The sequence below is a fragment of the Stenella coeruleoalba genome (genome assembly GCF_951394435.1).
Source record: "Stenella coeruleoalba genome assembly, chromosome: 11".
NCBI lineage: Eukaryota > Metazoa > Chordata > Mammalia > Artiodactyla > Delphinidae > Stenella > Stenella coeruleoalba.
In genome coordinates, this window is record NC_137157.1 from 61,594,137 (window position 1) to 61,614,411 (window position 20,275).

The 20,275-nt window shown below is 43.9% G+C and overlaps 1 protein-coding gene across 16 annotated transcripts in view; it reads right to left on the reverse strand.

Moving 5' to 3' along the window:
• Positions 1-324: 324 nt before the first annotated feature.
• SLC4A8 (solute carrier family 4 member 8) overlaps positions 325-20,275 on the reverse strand; it is a 102,521-nt gene continuing 82,570 nt past the window's right edge. For 14 of the 16 annotated variants that reach the window (XM_079936073.1, XM_079936063.1, XM_079936062.1 and 11 more), the window contains 8 exons: positions 17,977-18,138; positions 16,820-17,071; positions 14,010-14,078; positions 10,123-10,296; positions 7,680-7,817; positions 5,474-5,565; positions 3,513-3,608; positions 325-2,105 (listed from right to left, as the gene is read on the reverse strand). In XM_079936073.1, coding sequence (XP_079792199.1) covers positions 1,958-2,105; positions 3,513-3,608; positions 5,474-5,565; positions 7,680-7,817; positions 10,123-10,296; positions 14,010-14,078; positions 16,820-17,071; positions 17,977-18,138 — 1,131 coding nt within the window. In that variant the 3' untranslated portion in view covers positions 325-1,957. Of the gene's footprint in view, positions 2,363-3,512; positions 3,609-5,473; positions 5,566-7,679; positions 7,818-10,122; positions 10,297-14,009; positions 14,079-16,819; positions 17,072-17,976; positions 18,139-20,275 lie in introns of all 16 variants that reach the window. The other 2 variants (XM_079936069.1, XM_079936068.1) reach the window with 2 other exon arrangements.

Genomic DNA, 20,275 nt, shown 5'->3' on the forward strand with positions numbered 1-20,275 from the left:
TACTACACAGAGTTAACAAAGACCGGCTCCCCACTCTCAGGAAGCCTGCCAGCACAGGGCATCACAAGACGTCAGTGTGTGAGTAGAGAGGTTTTTCTGAGTGACTCTGCCACGTAGTTCTGTTGCATGATGGACTCTTCCCTGCCGTATTCCTCATCGCCACGCCGAGGCCAGGGGAACAGGTGAAGCGGTCACCACCCTCCCTATACACAAGTGGCAGGAAAAGATGGGCGGGGCAAGATGGGGGAAGAAAAGCGGCGGTGTGTGTGTGTGTGTGTGTGTGTGTGTGTGTGTGTGTGTGTGTGTGTGTGTGTGTGTGTGTGTGTGTGTGTGTGTGTGTGTGTCCTCAGGGAACAGAGAAGATGAAAAAGGAGGCAAAAAGCTCACGGAAGCAGAGAGGGACAGGGAAAGTCAGCAAGAAAGCTTTTCCCAATGACAGGTTGCCTTATGATTTTTCTAAATTAGGTAGGTAGATGGGTACAATATTACATTTATCCTAAAGTGATAAAATGTGAAGCTTTGGCTCTCAAAGATTTTAATGCCCATATAGTTCAAAGAAGCATGCCTGTTCCTGTCTGCAGCATATGAAAGGATGCCGAGGCTGCCCCTGAAACAGCCTTGTGAGTAGAAATCAGACAAGCCAGGAACAATACCCACAATTCAAAGGAATGTCATTTTAATAGTTGAAAGCCCCGTGACGTTCAGCCAATAGGCACTGGCATGGCCATACATACTGCCTGTTTACAGCAGGCATCCGTTCTGAGTGGTTGGTGCCCATTCTGTACCAGTTGTTAAGTATTTTGAAAATCATCTGTGTATTAAAAGGACTGACTCTAAGAGATAGGGAAATAGGAAAAAGGCAGGATTCCTTCAATATCAAAGGTCCTTAGAGTAAGACTACCTGAATATATTTATGAGTCTAAGGAATACAAAATTCAATAAAGTAACGTAGCCAACTCTTCACCTATGAAAGGAGAGCACACCGACGGACGGTCCCACCGTACAAATATTTTCCAGGAGGGAAACTGAACTGATCAGATCCCCTGGGTACCGACATGCTTGCTAGTCACATTCTGTGCACAAAGGAAGGGAAAGTCTATACACAATGGAGCCCAAACCCTCGATATTCATTGCAAAAGAGAAGAGGAGACAGAAACTATAAATATAGTTTTAAACTAAATACCAAAATTAATTTCACCACTTACAGTTCATTTCCCAATGTGGCTTTTTACATCTGAAAGTCAGAACATCTGTCAACAAAAAAATCCAGGATGATGAAGGTGGTCTGGTCCATTGAGTTGGTGATGGTTTGCTACTAAGGCAGCTAAGGAGACATTACGTAAGCACTTGGATCTCTCCAGGAATGGAATCAGAGTGTGTCCTCAAGAGACAGCAGCAGGACATGGATGTTTCCACAACATGGCCAATTAAGAACACCTTATCTCCTTTTCTACTCACAAACGACTACAGTCAAACCTTTCCCAGATATCTAGAAAGCAGACACTATGACAAATCTTCAGGCTAGGAAGTCCTTCCTGGTGTCTAAACTAATTCCTTCTGTAGCCCTGAAGCTTGTTCTCTTACCCTATCAGTGGAGTTAGGAGAAGCTGTTCATCCTCACTCGCCATCACTGATTTTCCCCCAGGCCTTTTCCTGTCTGAGCTAAGCAACTTCAATGTCCCCCTTGGCCCTTTCATCATCCAAGGTTCTTGCTGAGTTATGCAGGCTGCTGCTAGGGAGCGATGAAGACGCACCAGGCCAGAGGCATCTTCTGGCTGTGGTGGTGAGCACTGCCAAGGCCCAGGGCGCTGACCCTCCTACGAGCAGACCCTCCTGGTGGCCTCTGGGTCTCGCCAGCATCCCCCAGAGCAGGCAGCCAGACCAAGGCCCAGGGCTGCCCAGGAGCCTGCGGCCACTATGGGACTGGAGGGGCTTCCTTTTCCTCTCTGCTCTCCTCCTACTTCCTCACCCTGTCCTTGAGCAAGAGGGACCTCACCGAGGAAGTCCTCAGTGGCAGAATGGATCCGTACGGCTCAGCAGGCCAGCAGAGGGTTTCGGAGGAAATGTCTGGCAAATGGGAAGCTGGGTCTTCGGCGGTGGCAGTTCTGAAGAGAAAGAGAAGGAAGAGGAGAAGTACCAACGGGAGGTGGTCTTCTGCTTCCACACTCATACCAGGCGGTGCCCTCCGACGCACACCACCAATAACTGAATGCTCGCGTGGCTTCGACAGGACCAAGGACAGGGCCAGACTTGGGCTCGCTTCTTCTCTGAGACACTCGTCATCTTCTCTGTAACCAGAACTTCCCTGTGGCACCTCACGGCCCACATCCTCCATCCCAGCAAAGACTTTTAGTTGAAGAGACTGAATAAAAGTGTTACAATTAGACGAAAAGGGAACACATGATTCATTCCTGATTTTAACACAATACTTTGAAGATGTCAACACAATTTCGATCTGGCTGTATTTTAAGTTCATTTACAAGGAGACTAGTTCTCAACTAAAAATAACCGTGTGCGTTATACATTTCGACAGCTGCCTGGATTTTCCTCTGAAGGAAACAAGATTCTATATTTCACTCACATTCAGTACAGATTTCTTTTAACCCATTTGATGAAATAGCCCATCACTACCACCCACTGGTGGCTGTGGCTTTCCAAAGCACATCAGTTTCTCCTCAGAGCAGCCTTATGAGTGAGACAGTTATTATTACCCCCATTTCACAACTGAATAAACCGAGTACCAGAAACAGTGGTCTGCCAGGTTACACATGGAACTAACAGCTACGCCAAGTCTCCTAACCTACCCTACTGCTTTTTTTTTTTTTTTTTTTTTTTTAACTAGAAAAGTTGCCTTTAATAAGACCTAAGATTTTACTTTCGGTTATCTGATGACTTAGTGTTTGGACCAAATTATTCATGTAATTTGAGTACACAGCCTACTTCAATGTAAGCAAAAATGCCTCAAGTCTTTCCATTTTTTTCATTAACCAGATTAAGAATTGATCTATGCTACTGACAAACAATACTCAGAATTTAGTTTCCAAAATAAGAAAACGGTTACAATTTAATATTTCAAAATCTTTCTTTGACAATTATTCTCATTACGGAATAAGTTAAATAGGTTAAAGTCTGTATCAATACTATCAACACTACCCAAATACTTCAAGGATTTTCCAATTTGTGTGGCTGCAAGAACCAAAGAGATGCTCTACAGATTTTGAAATGGGAACTAGAAAGAGGGTTAAGGGAACAAAACAGATAAAGCAAATTTACATTCCAAAATAATTCCATCCTGACTTTGGGCCTGGGTAAATGGGCAGCTCAAACCAGCATATCTGCTCAAATAGTTAGAAAACATTTTTCCTTTTCTTAGGTTTATAGCTATTCTGTGGGGTTAGCAACAATGCCAGATGTGCCATTCATGGATAAATTCAACTTTACAACTAAAACATATTTTACTTTCAACATGATTGCTAGTTTTAAAAGTCAGAAATAAAAATCGGCAATTATACCTCTTTTCCTTTGTGTTTCCAGAGTTCATGCTGAGAGCTTTCCAGACTGTGGTTTTAGGCATTTCATCAGATATATTAATCTCAGAGGGGTCACATCTGAAATCAATGCTTAGGACAGTCAATGTCAGACATACAAATAAGGTCTACATCTCAGTCTATGATACCCACTACCCACCAGAAGGGAAAAGATGAGGCGTGAGGGAGCTTGTCTCACAGCTCTCGGGAGCACTGGGAACCAGATGGTTGGAATGTCGAGAAGCAAGGTGGCCCGTGAGCCAGAGCTGAGGCCTGGGCCGGGGTGCCGGCTAGCGGCCAGCCCTGCCCCCACAGTTCTGCTCTCCTTTGAAGGGCCCCTCTGGGGATGCTGGTGACAGCGCTATGAGGCCAGAAGCGGCAGCATGAGGAGCTGCCACTTAGTGAGCACTTGCTGTGTGCCAGGCATGGAGCTAAGCACTCTGTTTATTTTCTCATTTACGTGGCCAGATCTTTTCCATTTGTAGTTTACAAAGGACTGTTACAATATATTATCTTAACTCTCACAGTATCAGAGATTATTAACATCCTCATTTTTAATGTGTAGAAACCAAAGCTCATAGGGTTAAGAGACTGTCCAAGGTCAGACGTCAGTAAGTGGAGAATCAAGACCTTGAATCCAGTCCTTGGTCTCCTAGACCCACCCCCCCCACCGCCCCCGCCAGTACTCTAAACTTTTCCACATGCCAGACTCTCCTTCTAAAAGGCCAAGAGGGGAGGCAGCATCTGCTAGAGAAGGAACATGATTCCTGTTTTGCCGTAGAGAATGCAAAGCCTATGGCTCCTTCCCTGACAACTTATAGAAAGTTTCTTAAAGATCAAAGATTCCACTTCTTTGGGGTAAGTTAAAAAAAATTGAACTCATAGCAACGGAGAGGAGAATGGTGGCTACCAGAGGCTGGGGGGTGGGAGAAAAGGGGAGCTATTGATCAAAGGGTACAAACTTTCAGTTATGAGTAAGTTCTGCAGACAATGTAAGGCATGGTGACTATAGTTAATAATAATGTATTGTACACTTGAAATTTGCTAAGAAAGTAGATCTCAAGTGTTCTCACTACACACAAAAAAGAATGGTAAGTATACTAAGTGATGGGTATGTTGTTAGTTTAATTGTAGTAATCATTTTACATATATATATATATATAAAATGTTGCACACCTTAAATATATACTATTTTTAGTTGTCATAAATAACTAAATAACCAAAGAAAAGACTTTCCTCATCTCCCCCTCAGTATAAACCACAATCAATTCAGTAACTCAGCAGTAAGTCATCTAGCATCTAGATAACCCAGATCCCCTCTCTCTTCCTCTTCTGTACCCTCTCCACCTCTGAGCTTCTTTCAGCTTCTGTGTTCCTCTTCCAAAGCGGAAACAAAACACCAGGAATGAAACCGCAAATGGACCAGTTTAGCTTCCTGTGATTTGTGGTGAGCAACAGGTTTAATACACCAAAGGGCTAAGATCGCTGGCAGAAGTAAGGAATTTGGGGAATCCCAGTTCGGTTCCCCCTTGGCTCCCAGGACTGCAGCCGCCATGAGCCAAGCTGGAAGGGGCTGTCTCTGCCCAGCCCCCAACGGCTTGCCTAAGCATGGGAATTTCATGCCCACCAGGCTGAGAAGCAAAGACTACATCCTGTTCACCTTTGGAAGGTGGCAGAGAGAGACAGAAGGACCACTGGTTTGGGGAACGCATGGGCTCCCGTAGCTCTGTCCTCCTGTGATTCCCAGCACCTGGCATAGTGCCCAATGCATGGCAGGCCCTCAGAAAACCAGGAAAGGAAAGGTGTTTTCACAGGCTGGAACCGGGAGGCTGAATGTTTAGCTGTTTATACCAGCAGCTGCATTTGTGACACAGCCCCCATCACAGAGCCAGAACATTTACGCAACCACCAAAACAGTCAACTCCTTGGGGCTGGGGGAGTTTTACCTGAAACTGTTGTTCTTTCCAGGACTACTTAGTAACTTCCTGCTCTCTAAGGGGAACTTGTCTCCCCCCATTTCTAACATTTTCTCAGCCTCCTGCAAGAAAAGGAGACATTACTTTATCTTGGATCAAATGAAACCAATAGTCTACACCAGCCCATTTTTCAATCACCATAATTTCTACCTGATTTTCTCTCCATTTATTATAAGTAAGTATAATTATGTTCTTTCATAGATCTGACTCACCACAAAAAGAGAGACAACCCAATATCTGTACCTATGGAATAGTATTTTAAAAAAAAAAAAGAACCTGAATCTGAGTAAACCTTTAGATACAACCACCAATTTACTGGAAACATAGGAGACAGAGAACATGTTAAATGATACCAAAAGTTATATTTAGTAAAATCTAAATGGCAGGAAATCTTGTATGTCAAAGACAAAAAAGGCAGGAGGGGGGGCTTCCCTGGTGGCGCAGTGGTTGAGAGTCCGCCTGCCGATGCAGAGGACACGGGTTCGTGCCCCGGTCCGGGAAGATCCCACATGCCGCGGAGCGGCTGGACCTGTGAGCCATGGCCACTGAGCCTGCACGTCTGGAGCCTGTGCTCCGCAGCGGGAGAGGCCACAACAGTGAGAGGCCCGCGTACCGCAAAAAAAAAAAAAAAAAGACAGGAGGGGAACCCCAAAAGAAATTTTTTAAATATATCAACCAATTGCAATATATGAACCTTACTGGATCCTGATTCAAACAGATGCTTAAAAATAATAATAAGGCAATTAGGGAACGATGAATACTGACTGTTCTTTCTACCTTTGTGTATATTTAAAATGTTCCACAATAGAATACACACACACACACACACACACACAATGGAATACTATTCAGCCATTAAAAAAGAAGAAAATCCTGCCATTTACAACAACATGAATGAAATCTGAGGGCACTATGCTAAGTGAAATAAGTCAGAGAGAGAAGGACAAATACTGTATAATCTCACTTTCATGTGGAAACTAAAACAACTGAGGTCATAGAAACAGAGAGCAGGAACGCCTGGTGGTTGCCAGGCATAGGGGGCAGGGATGGGTGAAGGTGGTCAACGAGCTGAATAAGTTCTGGGGATATAATATCCAGATTGCTATCTATAGTTAACAATACTCTATTATATATTTGAAAATTGCTGAGATTAGATTTTATAATTTCTCACCACACACACACACACACACAAATACAAGTATGTGAGGTGATACATGTGTTAAGTAACCCTATTGTGGTAATCACTTCACAGTATATACATATATGGAATCATTGCATTGTACACCTTAAACTTACACTATATTATATATCAGTCATATCTCAATAATGCTTGAAAAAAAATACAAGATTTTTAAAATTCAAGATTTTAGGAAAAAAATTCCTTTAAAATGAAGTCCAGGCTTCCCTGGTGGCGCAGTGGTTGAGAGTCCGCCTGCCGATGCAGGGGACACGGGTTCGTGCGCTGGTCTGGGAAGATCCCACATGCCGCGGAGCGGCTGGGCCCGTGAGCCATGGCCGCTGAGCCTGCGCATCCGGAGCCTGTGCTCCGCAACGGGAGAGGCCGCAACAGTGAGAGGCCCGCGTACCACAAAAGAAAAAAAAAAAAAGAATTTCAAAGGACATTATTTCAGGCACTAACTGTATTTGGAAATACTTTCAGGCTCATTCTTGGCCTAGTATTTTCATTTTGCTACACATCCATTCTTTGCACGTATAGGCCATTGATTGAAGGTCCATTGTGTGGATGGCAGATGCCAAGTGCTGAGGGAAATGAGGAAGGACAGAAAGTCCTATGCAAGTTATCTTTGCGAACCACAACAACATCTGCAGTTAGGTACGTGACAAATACTCTTGGAAAACAGTAGGTTTTTTATACTTGTCAAATTAGACCTTTGGGAGAACATGAACCATTTGATCTGATAATAAGAGCGGATTCCATGTTCATACTCTAAGTGTGAACCTGATGAGTAGACTGTAGACAAACAGAGGGAAAACAACCGGTTATCAAATCTGACGATGAAGGACAGACATCGGCTAAGAATATCTTTGGAGTAATCTTCCCCACTCCTAAATATAACCCTTGGGATTCGAGACATGCTGACTTTTCATGTGGCCCTTCCTATGTTCTGTAATTTGAAGCTGCCCCGAAGTCTGCAGTTGGTGCAAGAACTATGACCTCTTCCTCCTTGGCCTTCTTTTTGGCATCATCCAACTTCTTCTTTTTGCTTTCCGGCATGAGATCATCTAACCAGCTCAGCTCCCGTTTAGAGAAACAGAGATCCATGACTTTCCTGACAAAGACCAGGGCCAAAACCTGAAGAAAAATAAAGAAAGTGAATTAGGGGGGCTCATTTCCTCCCTGGAGTTTAAAAGCAGTCTTATTTTCACAGCAGACTAGAACATGTCAAGCAGAATCAAACTCATAATAATCATAATATTTGCCTTTATTGAGGCTCTCTGAACCAGATACTAAGTTAAGTGTTTTCTATACAATAGTTTATTTAACTCTCATCATAACAACCCTACAACTTACTGATGCCCTAACTGAACTAATTTAATTCCTTTATTGAAAAGAGGAACCCTTCATCAGCAGATGGCCCTAAGAGCTGCCTTCCCCTGGCTTGAGGCCAGCAGGAAGGGCTACCAGGCAGCCTGGGGGTGGCGAACCTCTCCAGGAGATGGCTTTGGTGGGGCCAGCCAAGCTCAAACCAAACATGGGTCACCAGGGGGTGATAGGGCCTTAAAGGACCGTCTGGACTTCCTCGGATCCTCTGCCTACACATTTACTCACAAAATCCTTGCTTTATGCCTGCGGCATGGATCTCGAGCGATTTTTGTCTCTGCCCTCTGGCCTGGCTTGACACTCATTTTATAAATGAGGAAACTGAGGCCCAGGGAGAGAAAGTGACTCACCTAAAATCTGACAGCTAATTTCCTCCATGGAAACGACCAGGGATCTCAACTGCTGCTCCACTTTCTCCCCATGAGGGCCATTTCAGCCAAAGGAGAACCAATAATAACCCAGAATGACCTGCCTGGATTGACTGGTATTCACCAGCTAAATTTGGTGACTGGACCAGGCATGGGGCAAATCAGGCTAATTAAATTCATTTCTCCCTAATTTCAATGACTATTTTCCCAATAAAGCCAAAATTCATAGTGTCCCTTCCAGGAGTTGCCAGGAATTTGCTATTTCTTTAACCAAACACTCAAGCCCTGAACATAACACCCAAATGTAGAACCCTACATGTATTCTGACAAAATTGAGACACCCATCAGGAGGGTATATATCTAGGAGATTAGGGGAAAAGGACCCCGAAGATTCCTCACCCTTGAATATTCTCCCAGTAAGACAGAGTTCAAAAGTAACTAAATGAGTACCAGACATTACCCTCATTGGCTTTTCCCTTCTGAGGCCCACCCTTTGGGTAACTTTCAAAGAGTCCACTGAAATCTCAGCATCCTCATGACACAGAGTGAGCCAGAGACAGGAAGCCCTCAAGAGGACAAGATGGAACAGTGAGGTGGTCAGGTGGCAAGAATTTCATCATCACCCTAGTTTTAGAAAACAGGTTGTCACCTGTTGCTGAACCACACAGTTCAGCTTTCCTGGTCTCCTTTCCAAAGCACTTGCTTCAGTCAGAAAAGAGGCAAGGATGTCCCAGTCACTTATCAGTGCTAGACCAACCTCTTCCTCTTTCCCAGTGGCTTGAAATGGTGCATTTCCACCACTATAGACACTTCTGATTGCAGTAAATTCTAAATAGGAACCATACTGCTTTGAGGTAATATGCAAGTTACTGCAAACATGAAGAGTCCTCTCCATGTCAGATACATGAGAGAAAGAGAGAGAGAGAGAGAGAAAGAAATTCAGACAGACAGACAGGCAGACTAGTAGCCTTAAAAGTAAACATAGTAAACTACTACACACATGCTTCCACACCTCAAGGTCCTCAAAATAATGCTGCTCCTGCAAAGACCAACCAAAAAACAAAAACTCACCATCAGTAAAGGATTAATACCCAGAATATATAGAGAACTCCTAAAACTCAACAACAAAAAAACATACCACTTTATTTTAAAATGGGCAAAGGACTTGAATAGACATTTCTCCAAAGATGATATACAAATAGCCAATAAGCACATGAAAAGATGCTCAACATCACTAATTATTAGGGAAATCAAAACCACAATGAGATACCAACTCACACCCATTAGGATGGCTGTTATCCAAAAAACCCCGCCATGCCACAACATGGATGAACCTTGAAGACGTTATGCTAAGCGAAACAAGACAGTCACAAAAGGAAAAATACTGCGATTCCACTCACATGAGGAAACTAGAGGAGTCAAATTCACAGAGACAGAAACTAGAATGGTGGTTTCCAGGGACTGAGGGGAGAGAGAAATGGGGAGTTATTGTTTCATCGGTACAGAGTGTCAGTTCTGCAAGACGAAAGACCTTCTGGAGGTGGATGGTGGTGATGGCTACACAAACACTGTGAGTGTACTTAATGCCACTGAACTGTACACTTAAATATAGTGAAGATGGGAAGTTTTACGTTATGTATATTTTATCACTATATTTTAAAATAAAGAATAATACCTTTTAAACTCACCATCATTGGAAAGACAATGGCAGCTGGAGATGCCTTGATGACCCAAAGCAGGATGAGGCAGGTCAGCTGGATGAGGGTGAAGAGGTGCACTTTGCGCAGCGGCACGTGCCGAAGGTAGATGAAGTCTGGCTGGTGCTTTGCAGGCATCCCAAAGAGCTTCAGACGATCAAAGAACTGAAAGGAGGGAACTGGCATTTATTTTCAGGTGGTTTCTCTGGGCCTCGTTAATCCCATTCATATCTCTTAATATCACCTGCTCCGAAAGGCGGGTAATACCGTTTCTACCTGACAGAAGGGGAAACTGAGTCTCAAAGAGAACAGGTAATTTGACCAAGGTTGGTAAGTGACAGAGTCAAAATTTGAACCTATCTCTTCTAATTCTGGGTTCAGCTTTCTCTCTCCTCTCCCACACTCTAGCTCCTGAGACAGATCTTTCTCAGGGAGTGTTGAAAACAAAATAAGCAGTGGTATCTTTCTGCTTAAAAGACCAAATCTCTTATTTGTTCTTTGAGGAGTTTGGAGCTTTTTACTGATTATTTAAAGTAAAAAGATAGGGACTTCCCTGGTGGCACAGTGGTTAAGACTCTGCACTCCCAATGCAGGGGACCCAGGTTTGATCCCTGGCCAGGGAACTATATCTCACATGCATGCCGCAACTAAAAAGTTTGTGTGCCACAACTGAGGAGCCCACGTGCCTCAACTAAGGAGCCGGTAAGCTACAACTAAGGAGCCCACCTGCCACAACTAAGACTTGGTGCAACCAAATAAATAAATAAATAAAATGTTCAAAATATATATATATTTTTTAAAAAGTAAAAAGATGAAATCTCATGGGGCTTCCCTGGTGGCGCAGTGGTTAAGAATCCACTGCCAATGCAGGGGACACAGGGTCAAGCCCTGGTCCAGGAAGATCCCACATGCTGCGGAGCAACTAACCCCATGCGCCATAACTACTAAGCCTGCGCTCTAGAGCCCACAAGCCGCAACTACTGAAGCCCACCCACCTAGAACCTGTGCTCCGCAACAAGAGAAGCCACCACAATGAGAAGCCTGCACACAGCAACAAAGATACAACTCAGCCAAGAACAAATAAATAAATAAATAAATTTATTTTTTAAAAAATGAAATCTCATAACATTCTGCATATAGAAAAAATGACCATCTTATATTATAAAAAGGAAAACAGAGACCCAGAGAGATTAAATAACCTGCCCAGGAGTTGGAGGAATCAGGCTCCCTGACTTCAGACTATACTACAAAGCTACAATGAACAAAACAGTACTGTACTGGCACAAAAAATAGAAATATAGATCAGACAGAACAGGATAGAAAGTCCAGAGACAAACCCACGCACCTGTGGCCACCTAATCCGTGACAAAGGAGGCAAGAGTATATAATAGAGAAAAGACAGTCTCTTCATAAGTGGTGCTGGGAAAACTGGACAGCTACATATAAAAGAATGAAATTAGAAGACTCCCTGACACCACACACAAAAATAAACTCAAAATGGATTAAAGACCTAAATGTAAGGCCACATACTATAAAGCTCTTAGAGGAAATTATAGGCAGAACACTCTTTGACATAAATCACAGCAAGATCTTTTTCAATCCACCACCTAGAGTAACGAAAATAAAAACAAAAATAAATAAATGGGACCTAATTAAAAGCTTTTGCACAGCAAAGGAAACTATAAACAAAACGAAAAGATAACCCTCAAAATGAGAGAAAATATTTGCAAATGAAGCGACTGACAAGGGATTAACCTCCAAAATATACAAATAGTTCATGCAGCTCAATATCAAAAAAACAGACAACACAATCAAAAAATGGGCGGAAGACCTAAATAGAGATTTCACCAAAGAAGACATACAGATGGCCAAGAGGCACATGAAAAAATGCTCAACATCACAAATTATTAGAGAAATGCAAATCAAACCTACAATGAGGTATCACCTCACACCGGTCAGAATGGCCGTCATCAAAAAATCTACAAACAATAGGGCTTCCCTGGTGGCGCAGTGGTTGAGTCCACCTGCTGATGCAGACGACACGGGTTCGTGCCCTGGTCCAGGAGGATCCCACATGCCGCGGTGCGGCTGGGCCTGGGAGCCATGGCCGCTGGGCCTGCGCGTCCGAAGCCTGTGCTCCGCAACAGGAGAGGCCACAACAGTGAGAGGCCCGCGTACCGCAAAAAAAAAAAAAAAAAAAAAAAATCTACAAACAATAAATGCTGGAGAGGGTGTGGAGAAAAGGGAACCCTGCTGCACTGTTGGTGGGAATGTAAATTGGTACAGCCAGTATGGAGGTTCCTTAAAAAACTAAAAACAGGGCTTCCCTGGTGGCGCAGTGGTTGAGAGTCCACCTGCCAATGCGGGGGACACGGGTTCGTGCCCCAGTCCGGGAAGATCCCACATGCCACAGAGTGGCTAGGTCCGTGAGCCACAGCCGCTGGGCCTGCATGTCCGGAGCCTGCATGTCCGGAGTCTATGCTCTGCAACGGGAGAGGCCACAACAGTGAGAGGCCCGCATACCACAAAAAAAAAACAACTAAAAATAGAGCTACCATGTGACCGAGCAATCCCACTCCTAGGCATATATCTGGAGAAAACCATAATTCAAAAGGATGCATGCACCCCGATGTTCACTGCGGCACTATTTACAACAGCCAGGACATGGAAGCAACCTAAATGTCCATTGACAGAGGAATAGATAAAGAAGATGTGGTATATATATATACAATGGAATATTACTCAGCCATAAAAAGGAACAAAATAGTGCCATTGGCAGAGATGTGGATGGACCTAGAGACTGTCACACAGAGTGAAGTAAGTCAGAAAGAGAAAAACAAATATCGTATAATATCGCTTATATATGGAATCTAGAAAAATGGTATAGATGAACTTATTTCCAAAGCAGAAATAGAATCACAGATGTAAAGAACAAACTTATGGTTACCAGGGGTGGCGGGGTAGGATGAAATGGGAGATTGGGATCGACATATATGCACTACTACGTATAAAATAGATAACTAATGAGAACCTACTGTAGAGCACAGGGAACTCTACTCAGTGATCTGGGATGACCTAAATGGGAAGGAAATCTAAAAAAGAGTGGATATATGCATACATATAGCTGATTCACTTTACTGTACAGCAGAAACTAACACAACATTGTAAAGCAACTCTACTCCAATAAAAATTAATTTTAAATAAATAAATAACCTGCCCAAAGTCACATTAGAACTCCGTGCATAACAGTGACCACTAGACATTGTAAAATAACAAAGAGGAACGAGCCACCAGTATAAGAAGTGGCTAAATTATCAAATTATCTGGGTACCCAAGTTACCTCCTGATTCTCTCTGTTCAAAGGACTCAGAGGAATGAGTTGATGGATGGGAAAAGGCAGACTGTGACAGGAAGTAATACCTGCTTACTTGGAGCAGCTCCCACGACTCCCCAATCTCTTCACCAATGTACCCCCAGTTAAACCCGCCCCCCCCCGCCTCACACTTTAGCCTGGCACTAAACCTAGTGTTGTCCATGTGTGGAAGCCAGTTTAATTCTTGATCAACCTTTCAGATCTAAGTTTACCAGCATCTGACAAAATGTGTTTAATACATGCCTGATGATTGTCTGCTGAATAACTGACGAACGACTGGAACCATGACATTGAATCAGGCCACCCTGAAAGTCTCTGTGCACTCATGCCAACATGACCCTATTTTGCCCAATGCCCAAAGAAATGTCTAAAATAGCTGAAGCAGCAAGACTAAGAAATGGTTTCTCAAGAACTGGTTTGTGCTCCCCTAGGGAGGCTGTCTTTCCCTGGTCAGGACAGGTGAGCTCACCAAGAGAAGACACTGCCTGGCTGAACCATGCAATACCTGAATTCCCTGTAGTGAAGACACTCCCATGTAGAGGAAAACTCCGTAGAGTACCGGCATCGGGATAAACTGAAGACGAAAGGGCAGAAAGGCCAGAAATTAAATTTGGTATCATAGCACACTCAAGATTATATAAACTTCCAAATCTCCAAGAAGGAAGCCAAGTCACAAAATCACTGCATAGATGCTGCATTCGTTTCTGCTGCCTTTACGTGACTTAGAAGTAGAAGCAAAAACAGACGCTGACAATGATAAAAAATCATTTTGTTCGGAAATGAAATGATTACACGTAAGTGTAATTTGGTCCTGGTTAAATCATAGGTCTCACATCTTCTTCTCCCCATCTGGCTCTTCCTCCTCCAGGGAAATGGGCACACACACACACACACGCACACGCACACGCACACACACGCACACACACACACACATCTCTTTTACGGAACTGAAACGTTTTAAATCTTTTCTAATCGCAGAATCATCTCCTCAGGGATTTGGTGTATTTTAATATAGACTAATAACATTTGCTTTTTTACTAACCAGAGACTTGAGGGCAGGAGTGGGGAGGTTATCTTAACAGAGAAGGAATAATTTGGGGAGAAATATCAACATTACTCTACTGCATTTGACTATACATACTTACCACATTATATCAATCTAGGTAATTTTCAGAGCAACTCTATGAGGTAGAGTAATGAGGCCTATGGAATCAAGGCAAGGAAAGTCTTTTTGCAAAGACTAAACTCGACTTGCTTTTATTCTGAGGCTAAAGAACATTCCCCAACATAATTCTTCTTTGAACCAGAAAATCCCCATTGGATTTTACGTTGTTCCAGCTCTAGAGCGAGTAGACATCTCAATTTGGTGCTAACCTGGTTGGAAGAACTACTGAATGGTTTCCTAAAAGAATCCCCCTGAGACAGTTACAGGAAGGCCAGGCAGTGCCCACCACCAGGCCTTCATGGTTACATTCCCAGACGAGCAGCGACCTTTGGGCTCCTCCAGATGGCACCTAGACCAGAGGCACCTAGGGCTGGGGACAGAGAGTAGAAGGGGGCAGGGCCATGAGGAGAGGTGGCAAGATTAAGTGGAAGGTAAGGGGACAGGAAGATGGTTCAGAATCCTTTCCCTCCTCTCCCACTTCTCACCCTTAAATAGCATTTGCAGTGCAGGCTGAGGTGGTTGACAATTCATCAAAAAGAGGGAGAAGGAGGCAAAGGAGATAAGTAAGTGCTCCGGAATGGTTGGGGCTTGCAGACAGAGCTTTCCTTTTGATTCTATTTTTCCCAGATGCAGGTCTTACACCCACAAAAAAAATTTTTTTCTCATTTTCAAGGTGGCTCCATCTGTCCAAAAATCCTCTTTTCACCCCACATGTCACACCAGCCACTGCCCATTTTTCTGTTCCACTTCACAGAAAAAAACCTCTTGAAAGAGTTGTCTGCCCACATGCCCTTTACTTCCTCACCACCTGTTTACTCTCCGGCCCCTGTCATTCGGCTTCTGCTCTATTGTTCCAATGAATCTGCTCTTGTCAAGTCCCGTTAGGCCTCCATGTTGCCAAACCCAATGGCCTTGATTTAGTCTTCATCTTTCCAGACAGTCTCTGACCAATCACTCCCCTTGCTTGGCTTCCCTGACATCACAGCCTGCTGGTGTCCCCCCTCCGCCGCCAGCAGCTCCTCTGAGCCTCTGTTGCTATCTCCTCCTCTACCCAACTTCGAAATATCGGCTCTCCTTAGACTCTGCTCTTCTCTCTAGTCCTCCTCTTTTATATCTACCTTTCTCCCTCAATCCACTCTTTTGGCTTTCAATACCACCGACGTGCTGTTGACTCCCACATTTATATTTTTAGCCCAGAAGCCTCCTCTAGCCTCTTCACTCAGATGCCTCCCAGACATCTCACTCAAATCTGACCACGCCCACCCCTTATAAAATCACTTCCTCCTTCATAACAGTCTTCTCCCTCTTAAATGCCATCACTCTCCACACAGATGGTCAAGTCAGAAACCTAGCAGGCATTTTGATGCTTCCATTTTCCTCACCCCATTCCATATCCAGTCGACCAGCAAGACCTTTGGATCTCCTCTGAGATATCTATGCATCCCTACTACCAACTTCCTCATCCAAGCCACCATCCTCTCTCACCTGTAACAGACTCACCAGTCTCTCTGCCTCTATTCTTCCTCAACCCTAAAAACTTACTCTCTAGATATCAGCCAGAGAGATCTTTTTAAAATACTAAATGGATCATGTCCCTCTCCTGTTAAAACCCTTCAAAGGTTATCTTTACCAGTGTCAGCAAGGCCCTGCGTGATCTGCCCCTGCCCACTCTTCAATCTCATCTCAATGCTCTTGCCTTAACTCAACACCCTTGAGCCCTGGTATCTCCTAGAACACATATCATCATTTCCCACCTCAGGGCCTGTCTAGACTGCTTTTCTCCCTTCCCCCACGCCCTCTCCCACCATCCATGGCATGGCTGGCTCCATCTCATCTTAAATACCATCTCCTTAGAGAGGCCTTCTCTGACCATAGTAACTAAAACATCTCCCCTTAATTCTCTATAGTACTACAGAGAGTACCATATATTTCCTTTTATCACACATCATATTCTGTAATTACCGTGTTTGCTTTCTTAACTAACCTTCTTAACTACATCTTATCTGTCTTATACCACTAGAATAAATTCCTTCAGGGCAGGTATCTGTACGTGTATCTGTTTGCCATAGTGCTGTATTCCCAGCACCTAACAGAATTCCTGGCACAAATCAGGCACTCAGTATTTACCTAATGAATGAATGAACGGTTACCTTTAATATAGCTGTCATGAAGACTGAGCAGCCCATCAGCACAAAGATCATAAGGCCTGTTACTCTCTGTTCTCGGATACCCAAGAATTTGGGCTGTTCTCCAGGGGCAGAGCACTCAGATTCCAGTTTGAGGCTGTTCACATGTGTGATGGACAGGACAGTTGCAGCCACAAACCAGGGCAGGCCCATGACGGAGCAGACACCCAGCATGACGGCCACCATCAGCAGGTCCAGGTGGTAGCCACATCCTTTCTGTGGGGAAACAGAGTCTCCGTCACCATCAGTGGGCTGGCTGTAGTGGGACATAGGACAGTGAGCTAAGAGTCTCAGGCCCAAAGCAGGAAGGAGTGTATGGATAAGAAGGAAGGGGTCCAGAGATTCCAGCAGAGTCTTCCAGCCCCTCCTGGTGTGGAGGGAACAGAGAAGAAAGAGAACCTTAGCTGGTCTTACACATGCCAATATCCGACTTTTATTCAAGTGCCCCCAGATCTCATCCTGAGTCTCACATATTCAAAGATTCATCCTTTCTTGACAGAGTAAGCAGAGACCAAGCCACATCTTGACCATTCTAGAGGGTAGACCCTACAGGAGTCGGAGATAAACAGGTTCCCACAAACCCTCCCCATTCCTTGCCAAATACGGATGCTGCCTACTCTAGGGAAGAAAGGAATAGAGATGAGGCGTGAAGCCTCTCACTAATAAATGTACTGGCACCAACCCTGCCTCCTAGAATCCTTGGGCTCAAGGTTCAGTCTGGAAACCTCGATAATGCACATCAATGAGAGAATACCTGTTTCTAGGAAACAGTGGCCCAAGCCCTGACCTGAACATCAGGAACCTAAGCCCGACCCAGACCATGTGGCTACGTGGGGACCACCAGGAATTCTGCCCACCAACCTCCCTCACAGGTTTGAGAGAAGAGTAATGGACTCCAAGCTTCCTTCACATCATACAATCATGCTCTACCCTAGTTTCATCTCCAAACCAATCTTTGTCATTAATGGAGGGATTGGAAACCCCTGGAAACCCCATATGAGCTCCTCCCATGACTGATTTTATCCAGGTTCTACAGTTCCTGACCTAAACAGGCTTACCCTAAATTTTTAAAAAATATAATAGGCTGCCGTTATGAGTCCTAGGTCAGAACTTCTTGTTACCTTGAGCTTGTGTTCCTTCCTGTTAATGATGACAGCTGTGATCTGCTGGTCCATGAATATCAAGATAGTGCAGAGAAGAGCTGGGATAATTGCTGCTATCACAGTCCACCAGGGATTGGGGCCAATGGGACTAATAATCCACCCTCGATCATCCCGTGTTGGCTAAAGGGAAAAAACAAGATTTTTGTATTTCAAGTTAACTATAGTCATTAGGGCAAAACAGATCAAACGGAATCACAACAAGCACAATTCTTTTTATTCCTGAATGAGAATCCTTATAAAAATAAAAATAAAAAAAAGCATGAAACACAGGAAATCTATGGCCTTTGAAAGACTCGGTCCCCAACTGTCAACTTCTTATGGAATATTCATTACTACTTCACTTCCTTCCCCTACTCTCCAAACCCCTGTGTACAGAAAAAGTGACTTTATCTCAACATTAGCCCAAGTAAAATATAATTAACAACAAAATCTGTTGTCAAAAAAGAACTTAGTGACTTCCAAAGACAAATATAAATAACTCTGATTATCCTCCTCACTGCTCCCCTCCAGAAGCCGTATAATGTATGTCTACAGAACAAATAAAGGCAACATAGAGCCAGTTACATGGAATTTCAGGGGACTGGTCCAAGGACCTCCTCCCATCAGCAGTGAAACAGGGGTCCAGGCACTAGAGACTTGAGAAAGGAGCCCAAGACTGCTGAACTTGGGGACTTGTGTGATCTAGGACTCTCTCTGATGTCCCTGTAAGACTACTGTTCATAAACCTTATTTGGGTGTTTGTAAAATTCCTAAACTCTCCTAGATCTCAAAAAAATGCTAAGGTACTCTGAGGAAGAAAAGTTCACTTTGTTTGGCGAGTAGTGATGGAGGATAAAAGGCCAGGGGTACAAATTGGCCCAGAATTCACCAAAACTCAATGAACAAAGCAAAGACTATCACATCCAAAGTATTTGGTTCCATATTGGTTATGACTCTAGGATTCAAACACTCTTCAATAATGTCACCAAGTCCCAAATTATGAATAGCTTAGGTTCCGAAAGTTTACAGAATCTGTGTTTCCTTAGTAACAATGTTCTAAGTGGTAGGTAAATTGTTAGGTCAACACAAAAACTTATTAAACCCTGACTGACATTACCCCATCAGTACTAGTACTAGCCTTCAGATTGGGTCTTGGTCACTGGCGGCCATGTGGTGTAATAGGGAAGAGAAGAAGGAAGAAAATTTCTTCTCTGCTTCCTGAAAGTGAGGCCTGCCAATGAGGAACACTTTCTTTGACATTCTCCCATCTCCCCTCTCGTCTCTCCTACCTCGCAGAGGCCTTCTTCCCAGATGTCCCAGAAATTCAGTGTCTTCTGACTGTCTTAAGCCTACCCATCAGGGAACATTTCCAGGGACTTCTTAATGCTCCCAGATTAGTTATTTTTACACAAAATCCATTCCTCCCGCAGGGTCAACCTCAGCCAGGTATTAGAGAAAAAGCTGACTGCACTCGTTCACACAAAGGTGAGAATGCCATATTCTAGGACGTATATATTTTTAAAGAGGGTGTTTTTTAATCCATCAATTTCTAACTGGTGGCATTTCAGTGAATTCAACAAAATAAAATTTAAAATTTTCAAGCAATATGGAAAAAGGTATTTTTAACCAGGCCTACTTCAGAGAGAGCGAGAGAGAGAGAAAGGGAAGACAAGGCCAACTGTGCCGGGTGTTTACAAGATAAAGGCCTACGTTCCAGTTCCCTCCTCCTCCCCAGCCTCCCCCCATTCTCTCCTCTCCTGGTTCCTCTCTGGTCCCTGAGGACGCCCAGGTTTTCTCTCCTCTCCACCCTGCGGGGACCTACGGAACTGAGCTCAGCTCTTCCATCTTCTCAGTTTACTCAGTTAGTGCCCCCAAATTGAAATAGATTTGGAGTCCCCATGTTTTGATCATTTGTTTTACTTTTTTGTATTGGTTTTTGGATAAACAGTATAGATTATAGAGAGATATACAAACAATGGATGAGGGTTGAAGAGATGTCACGATTAGTCTGGTGGGGGCCCTAGACTGAGAATGAAGCTCCTGGGCCAGCTCACCTCCTCGTAGGGCAAGATTCCTGAGGGGCGGGACCGAGGCCGGCAAAGAGCCTTTTCATCCTTCCTGATACCCTTATACAGCTGATGCTCAGTGAAGTGCTGTTAACCGGACGTGTTCCAGAGACCCATATTTCCACAGTCTCTGGCATATATTTATGTAAATACACATATTCCATTGTTTTAAATCTTCACATATTAAAAACAATCAGTAGCATTAATGAAAA